This window comes from Typopeltis vanoorti, chromosome 14 (genome assembly GCF_054136105.1).
Source record: "Typopeltis vanoorti isolate ZY-2024b chromosome 14, IOZ_Tvanoo_1.0, whole genome shotgun sequence".
NCBI lineage: Eukaryota > Metazoa > Arthropoda > Arachnida > Uropygi > Thelyphonidae > Typopeltis > Typopeltis vanoorti.
Genome location: NC_143562.1, coordinates 30,535,854 through 30,545,496, shown reverse-complemented (window position 1 = coordinate 30,545,496; position 9,643 = coordinate 30,535,854). Strand labels below are relative to the sequence as shown.

The 9,643-nt window shown below is 33.1% G+C and overlaps 1 protein-coding gene across 1 annotated transcript in view; it reads left to right on the top strand.

Moving 5' to 3' along the window:
* Nucleotides 1-353: 353 nt before the first annotated feature.
* garz (Sec7 domain-containing protein garz) overlaps nucleotides 354-9,643 on the top strand; it is a 405,451-nt gene continuing 396,161 nt past the window's right edge. Inside the window, exons 1-2 of the mRNA XM_090404320.1 lie at nucleotides 354-559; nucleotides 7,664-7,817. Coding sequence (XP_090260446.1) covers nucleotides 7,716-7,817 — 102 coding nt within the window. The 5' untranslated portion in view covers nucleotides 354-559; nucleotides 7,664-7,715. The remainder of the gene's footprint in view (nucleotides 560-7,663; nucleotides 7,818-9,643) is intronic.

Below are 9,643 nucleotides of genomic sequence, written 5' to 3'. Positions count from 1 at the left end.
TACTTATATAATAATATACATTGATAGTATGCCCAAAACAAAAACAAATCTGAAGTTGTAGATGAACGCCATTGGCATCAATAACTCTTAGAATTAATTTTTTTTAATGTCAAAAGGGTAAGATCTTATGATTGTTTTTTATAATATATTTATACTTATCTATTGCTAAAATTACCTATATTTCCTTTTTCATTATAAAGTGTTTCACTTTCGTTACACGTTACAAAAATTTTGTTACACGTTTTATTTTACACGTTACACGTTACAAAAATTTTGTTACACGTTTTATTTTACACGTTACACAAACATAAGTTTGTGTTTTGTCATCTCGCGGTGAAAATATACATGTTGGCTTCAGTATTTCTTCACTTGCATTGGCAGAGTGTCGGCTAGCTTTTAGCAATGATGTTTGTGGCATTGAATAATAATCATGCTGGTAATCACAATTCTTTTATATGAAGCGAGTTGTTTATGGTTAAACAAAAGATGATTACGAGTTTTTTTTGTAAAAACAAAAATTCAAAGTTGTCTAGAAAAATTACGATAATTTTAGGTGATGGTAAGTAAAATTTTTTTAAAATAATATTTGCGATGGATGTGATTATGGTTCTCTATATATTTATTTTATTTGTTTAAAATTATTAATAATATTATTATTTTATTTTATTTTTGTTCAACAGTTAGGTGAAGTAGTATAATAACATATTTTCATGCGTGGCATCCATATGCGTCGATTGGTGCGGGTGTATATACAAAAGCACACGTAGGGAATCTGTGTAAAAATATTCATTATGATTCATGAGACTATATAAAACAATTGTGGTATTGCTCATGCTAAGTACATATATAAAGTATGATAATCCAAAATGATAGCTTCACAGTTTTTGACTTAATGATGGTGAATGACATATAACAAAAGTTGCATCATTATACATTATTAACGTGTGTGCATGCATGATAAACCACCTGTATACATGAGTTTTATCACGGTTTTACCTAGTAGGGCCACACAGTCTTGTTTCAGAATATAATACCATTTTGTGTGGGATGTAATCTATCCATGTTATAGATATATTGTAATTACTAGTAGATATTCAAATATCCTGTTATTAGTTTCTAGCGCATATTTATATTTAGATGCGCATTTCTAAATGCGTTAGCACTTAAAATTATGTTATTTTCCCGTCCGGCTGCCTGTAAACTTCCCTTCGTCGTGGAAGAATTTGAACGAAATGAAGCATATGGCATTTTTTAAAATATATATTTTTTAATCCTCATTTACTGTTCACACAGCACATTTACTGTTCACACAGCACATTTACTGTTCACACAGTTAATGTGCTGTATACAGTATTATTCCAAAATCGGGATGTTTTTGATCTGACTCCGACTTCTAGAAAATAGGTGTCATGATTTTCTGTAGGAAGTGTTCAGTTTATTGTTATTATTATTATTTTAAAATTAGCTTTTCATGCGGTTATCTACTAATATCGTAATAACTAGCAATGAAAATTCAGTATGACGAAATTTTCCAGAATGACTGATAAATCAGCGCCTGTCATTTTGATGTAGTGATCTCTGCCCGATATATGTTGGTTAAATAATGTGGTGAATGCCTATTATTATTATTATTATATATGTATGTGTGTGTGTGTGGATAAAAGTTTAGAGGTTTCTAGCTACTTCACCTCCAAATAAGTGCCAGTACATTTGCTGCTGTCTCCCTATGAAAAATTTCTTGGTGCCTTTCTTATTACATTTATTCAACTTATTTTGATGACCATGTTCTTCTGCATCCTTCTTCCTTACCATATGAAAAATTTCCTGTTTCTTTTACAAGCTTCTCTCAATGATATACAGGTCTTTCTTATAATTTGCTTTTCCATTGTTTTATTTTGATTACGCTTTACTGGCGTTCATAATTTCCTTCTCTAGTTCCCCATGGATCTGATTACATTTTAATTAGGTAAGATAATAACAATATCTTTCTCTTTTGACATGAAAATCTTTATTTTTTGAAAATAAGTATTTCTAAATCATTTGTGTACTTCAGCTTATGATAATGAAATTAGTATGATTGCTGCATCATACATAAGGATGCTCATTGTTGCATAATCCAATTGCCTCATCATCTGCTTTTATTATTAGATTATTTTCATATGTTACAGTTTTTCTATTTATTTTCTTATACATTGCAGACATACTTTAATAATTTTAGGATATTAGGGGATAGTGTATTTCACACACAATGTTGAAATAAGTGTGGTGATATCCTGTTTTAGAATGACACATGCTGATGTGTATATTACTGTTGTTACACCTAAAGTTGACTATATCTGCATACTATCAGTGACCGTTAAAGAGGCGTAGCTGTGGGATGCTATATGTCAAGCCTATCCTTTTTTGATATTAATGAAATACTGCCTCACCCAAATGAATTGTAGGCAATTGTATTTTCACTTGGTTATAAAGCAAATTAAACTTGGCAAGAAATTATATCCTTGTTTAATCTTCTAAGTGTAAGAAAACAAAGTTTGCACATGAAGTATCTTCACAACTAGGTTACTTGTATATAGAGGCTGTTAACTATCAGTTGCCTTAGTATCCCATAATGCAAAACACAATTTCTTTCACATGTGTATAATGCTGAGCATTATGCTAAGAGTCACTACCCAGATTAAGGTCTCATCGGTGGGAACCAGACCAGGAAGACATCAAGGTTCCATATGCTAGTTGTATATGAAAAATATATAACTTCTGCATTAATCCAATCTTGCTACAGGCCAGATTGAGTAAAATTATGTGCAAATACTTGACTGGCCATCAGAGAGTCCTGATCTCATCTTATTAAAATATCTGTGAGAAGAATTGGATGTACAATTGGAGGTACCACTGCACCAAACAGCCGTATGTGGCTTGGTAATCATATTGAAGGAGGAATGGTCCAAATATCCAACCCATGTTATTACAAACTTATGACAGGCATGCCTGGAAGAATGGAAAGAGTAATCATGCCAAAGGAAGACATATTTTATTTGAGGTATGTGCAATTTAGGTTTTTCTTCTGAAGCATGTGCTGTCCCAGTATTGTTAATGTAGTGTTAAAGTAAGTATTGGGATTCATATTTGAAACAGTGAACTGAAGAAAATAAATTTTAACTCAGAGTTTCTTTAAATTCAGTGCCACTGAGTATTGCTGTTCATAGGAGAGAGTACTTGATGATTTCTGGTAATGGCAAATTTACAAATTATAATTTTACATTCACATGCAATTAGACGTGTCATTGAAATAGTGCTTCACTACACATTTTGCTCAGATGCAGTATTGACATGCTACAGGTTTTGCAACCTCTCTTCTCTGGAATTAATATACAGAATATTCAGAAAGGATTAACAGGAAATACAAAAAAAAAATTGGATCTACATCCATCTAGTTCTGATTTACGAAAGTTCAGATATTCACCTGCCTCATGATATCATGTGAAGTATCCTGACCATTGGGTTCATAGTTTCACAAGTTAACTTGAAATATTTAAGAATGAATGAATGATATCAATTGGTACCTCAGTATCATATATATTCTCATACCTGCAATCAGGAAACACTTATTCACAGTCCTTTATTAAATTGAATCAGCCATTTCACATAGTGCGATGATCAGCTCACTGATTCCCATGTTGTTACAATAGTGGAGTTGCACACAGATGCAGTTTGATAATAAGATACTTATTTTGTGTATGTAAAAGATGAGAGAGAGAGAGGAGTTATGAAAGTATATGCAGTACAAGCCAGAAAAGTTATTGTACATAAAGCACAGTCAGAGTAGGAAAAGAAAGGCAATCCAAAAGGATTTTATTGTTATGCTGCAACTGAAAGAATGATTGTGGAAGAATAACTCTGTTGAATGCAGATGGTATGCTTTTGTCAGCAGCAGCAGCAGCAGATGTGATTTTTCAGATAATGAGTGCTCACTTTGCTGAGATCTATCAACTTTTTGTATGTAACTGACACATAGTGCCACCACAACAGAATCTTCTAGAACAGGGGTTCTCAACCTTTTCCAGTGGTATACCACTATATTTAATTCAAGATATTAGATGTACTAGTAAGGCAGTGGCTCATGTACCGCCAGTGGTACACGTACCACAGGTTGAGAATCCCTGTTCTAGAAGAAGAAGATTCTAGAGATCACTTATGTTGATGAGCGATAGACATGTCTATAGATAATACATATAATATAGATAATACTAACTAAATTTATGTAGTTAATAAATTATTATGCTAGTATTTTGCCTTGGGCATTAGGGCATCTTCATTGATACAGAGAAATGCACTTGAGCATGTGCATGCAGGAACACTGGTAAGAAAGCAGGAGACATTTTTTTTTCTTTTCTTTTTTTTTTCCCAGCACACCAATGTCCAACACTTGAGGATCCATATCACTGTTGAAAAGGAAAACAATAACTGTCTGCCCTTCCTTGACACTTGTTACCTGACTGCCCAGTAGATCCTTATCTTTTCTATATACAGAAATATTATGCAACACTCACATTGATGTTTAGTGGAATAAGCATATATCTACAGATAATAAATAGATTTATTTACTTAATAAATTATTATACCAATATTTGATCTCGGTCACCAAAGTATCTTCATGAACACAAAAAAATACACTGAGCACATGCACAGGAATACCAGCAAAAAAGAAAATGAGTGTGAATAATAGGATTTTACAGTCCTACTGGTGTTCTCTATGGGTGTGATAATTCAAACTTTTTGAAGATTTCATAATGATGGTCTCCTGATTTTTGGTTAAGTGAGACAACCAAATTTGTCAAGATATTGTGTATATTGGAATGCTAAGGCAGATTCTAGGAAGAGTTTCTTGAATTTATATCTGTTCCTGCAAAAGAGGAAGCTTTTCCACTAAATCTGGTTATCCACATCTATGATATGGTCAGCTATTCAAGAACTGTAGTGCAGATATAATAGAGATATTATTATTCCTGACACCTCCAAGGAGTCCGAAGACTCATCGCAGGAGGACACCTACAACTGTCTCAACTACTACACTGAACCTCTACTATTCATAAATAATAAATCAGTTTAATTTATTTGACTGTGTTACTCCATTCTTCGTTTTTACTAGCAAAGATTAATTCCTTGTACCGTTACACATGTCCTGAAGAAGCCAGACAGAACCACTGGCTTCTTCAGGACATGTGTAATGGTACAAGGAATTATTATTCCTTGTACTGTTCATTCTTGTATATATTTTACAAAAATCTTTGGTCAACTAATAAAGCCAATATAAAGTTCCAGTTTAATATTTAAGAAGTGACCAAATACAACACAGAGATAAAGAGAACGGATATGATATGATATACTGTTGGACTTTGCTAAGGCAGTTGACAGGATACTACATGAAAGGCTGTTGTGGAAATTGGAGGGTGAGGATCGGAATATAAACTGTTGACTTGGAAAAGTGGGTGGCTGAAAGACAGGTATCAAAAAAGTGGTATTTGGGGAGATAGGAATGAATTGCCACATTTAAGATGACTTCACTTCTTGGACTATTTTTTTTCAATTTGTACATTACTTATATTGGTAAAGACTGTACCGGCAATGTGCAATTGTTTGCTGACAATGCAAAGATAGGTAGAGCAATCAGGGATACTGCTGATGCAGCATTTACAGAAAGGCTTCAATTGGCTGGATAATGACAAATGATAACAGTTTTCATGTGGACTGCTGACACCGATAAACAGGAGAAAGAGCAGGTGATATGATAGAGGCCTGACTTCAAAGGATGTTTAGGATACTGGTTGACATTTTTTTTTGTTATTTGGAAGGTCTGTGGAAGTTGAGTTTCCATGTGATTAAGGAAAGGGTGAGAGCTAGATATTTTTCTCACAGACCAATGAGTGAGTGGAACCATTTGCCTGTTGAAGTAGTGAGTGCTTCTAATATGAATGAGTTGACTGAAGTTGATGTATGCCTCCAGCAGTTAAGGAAATTGGGGACTCTCCCAATGAGTTCCTGGAGGGCTGATAATAATAATAAATTATGTAAATTATATTCCATAGTTGTCCAATGCAGTTGTCATTCTTTACTTGAAAAATTGCTGGTGATTTGAATATGCATTTACGATTTGGCATACAGCATCAAATAAGTCATTTAAAAAGTAACTATTTTAAATGTTTTTTTTTATTGTACAGTGCAACAGTTCAGAATGAGACTAAACAAATAGCTTACATTGGAATAGCTCCTGAATAAATTTTATTTATTACATAACTTTCTGCTGTCATGGCTATTGATACAAACTATACGGTGATTATTATTATTATTATGGGCAACTCCAAATAGTCCTTAGACTCATTGAGGGAGGCCCTAAACATCATGTCATCATTTGCACAGCATCTATCATACCTTGCTTTGAACTCATTCACAGTCATGATACCCACAACAGACTGGCAGCTTATTCCACTGATTCACTACTCTCCAATAAAAAAACCTAGTTTTAACACCCTTGCTAACTACACTCTCATTCAGTTTCCATGGATGGCCCCTAGTTTTCCCACCACCACATCTGTTCTGAAAAATTTCTTCTGAATTAATCTTGTAAAAAAAACACCCTCATTAATTTTAATGTCTCAATCATATCACCCCTTTTCCACCTATCAACCAGTTTCTGTAACCCACAAATCTTCAACCTGTTCTTGAAAGGTTAATTCCATAGACCAGCTATCATCTTGGTCACTCTGTATCCTCTTTACCTCCTCCCCATCACCAAGAAACTCTGGTGCCCCAGATCTGTGCACGGTATTGGTGTGATGGAACAAAGAAGCAGAAATGTATAGAATTGCTTATATTGTAGAATAATACTAACATTACCATAAATCTTGAGAGCTTGATAAATCTAGTTTTGTTGAATTTTTTTCTCTGTTTCTAACTATTGACTTACACATGCACACTTATGGATTTTCCAACCTTGCATGTAATTAATATTTATTTATAAAAGAAAAAAAAAAAGTCCTTTTTAGAGTATTTAATAGTAGTAACCAATATTACTTATATATGCAATACAGATATGTAATTAAACTTGCATATCTGTTTCCTGTTTCATGATAGTAAACATTCTATGGCTACATTTTTTAATGTAAATCCCACCACCCATGAAAGGTGGTAAACTTATAGTACATTAGAACTGTGGATGGGCTAATGATTAGATAATCTGAAAATTAAGTAAAACTTTTCACACCATTTTATGCCTCCAGCAATAAAGGTGGTGGTAGGCTAACGACACCAAGCAATGGAAATCATCTGTCACTTAAATTTTCTAGCATCCATGTCCATGGTGGGATTTGAACCCATTTTCCTGTTGATTGGAAAGGTGGTATACTATTTACTTGGCCATCCAGGTCAGTAACTTTCCTCTGAAATGTTTTGTTTGTGCTTTTATATATACAGACCTCTTACAAAAGAGAGATCTCTATTACTAGGATGACTCTATGTCTAATTTTTGGGAAGATTAATCTGTATCCATAATGAACTGCCTTATTTTTTATGTGCTTATGATGTTGAATTAATGATTTATTATGTTATGTTTCATTCAGTTTTATGTTTGCTTTCTCTTATCTATAAGAATTTTTATGTCTTTCAGATTAATTTACAACAGTAAGCAAATATTTTTAGTGTGTTAAAAGAAAACGATAATGCCAGCTCCAGAGAACGGAATATATATTGTAGTGGGAGAGATGACCATGGTGGTAACAGCCATGCGTAAGGGTAGCCGTTGGTCTTCTCATAGCCATCAGGTTAGTATGATGAGTGATTTTATTAATATATATAGTATATAAATTTAAATGAGGAAAATGTTTTTGATAATTTTGAATGGATTGAAATATGCTTTAAAAATTAATTTTTTGACATTTTATTCTGCAAATTTTAAAAAACTCCATTACAAACATAATGGGATATATGTTGTGGCGCAAAATGTGGATTTGAAGGTCATGTAGCATTTATGACACCAGAAGTGCCAATAATAACAATAAAGCATTTATGACACCAGAAGTGTGTCATAAATGCTTTATTGTTATTATTATTATTATTTTTATTATTATTAATATTATTATTTTTGCTTCCCCTATACACAATTAGTATACATTTTGATCATGATTACAAATGACTATTCTCCTAGGTAGACATTTCCACTAAATGTTCATATATAAACAATTTAGCATCCTCCACCAAAGTGACAATCAGTTTTTTGTAGTAAATATGATATAGTTCGCCCACTGATTAGAGATCCTTTGACACTTCTGCACATGTCAGAAAAAGAAGAATCCATTCCGATAATAGGGTAATCAATCTGTCTTCTGGGATGAGTTTGTTTATTATTACAAGTCGGAAAATTTAGCTTTTTTTTTATGAACATTGCTGTTTTTAAAGTGTAACTATTTTGTTTGTATAACAGTTGGAAAAATGTACGTAGAGTATTAACAAAATTAAAAAAGGTATAGCATAAAGCAAAAATTTAACTGAGTTTATTTTTAAGAAAGTTTTCTATAAAATAAAAATAATTATACAGAAAAACAGAAATTTTTTCAAATGAACTTAGATATTCTAACTTACAGTTGAGAAAACTGAGACACTTTAATGTCCTAAACCAATGAATTATTTGACTTGTTGTGACTCTTTTAACAAACCCATGCAAAAAAAAATGTTGGAAAAAAATATCATTATCAAATCCTTTTAATCTTCAGAGTCACCTGAATCGGTGTCCGAATTGCCATCACTTTCACTTAAACTGATCACCAAAGGTTCGCATCATTCTTCGATAATACTGTCTCTGTACCAACACATATTTTCCAATGAGGTGACGAGAGCAATATTTTCCCAAGTTTTGAACTGTAATACTTTCATTCGCCTGTTCTGAAAGCTTAAAAAGTTTCGACATGTCAATATCCCCAGTTATGTTGCAATGGCGAATGAAACTTTTCACTTCTGCCCAAACATACTCAATAGCATTAATATCGCAATGATATGGTGGCAGCCTCAAAGCTAGAAATCCATGCTCTTTGAGCATTGTGTCGAATATAAATAGTTTAGTTGTGGGTGAGTTTCTTTTGACCAAATTAAGCAATTCAATTTTTCGCATATCTGGGGAATGAGAAATGTTATTTGCAGAGAGCCAATCCATAAGAACTTGCTTCTTATTAGACCAATTTGGAACTTTGTTTAATCGAATAGAGTGATATGAAGCGTTATCAATTATAACAACAGCATTTTTAGGAAGGTTTGGAATCAGTTTTTCTTCTGCCCACTTTTTGAAGATCGCAGAATTCATTTGCCCATGGTAATCTCCAGTAGTTGAATTGGCTTTGTATGGTAAGTTTGAATTCGGTAAAAAAACCCATTTCTCCATCAGCACACAAAATTATTATGCGCCGCGAGGCATTTCCGGTTTGTAGCACTCCACATTCTTCTTTAGACTGCCAACATTTTCCATAAGTTAAATTACTATCAATCCAAGTTTTATCTCGATACACAATTGGTCTTTTCTCCCTCCTGAAACATCTTATTGCTCTCAAATACTGCGTTCTAGATAAAACAATGTCACTTTGCTCCATGATAAGTTTCC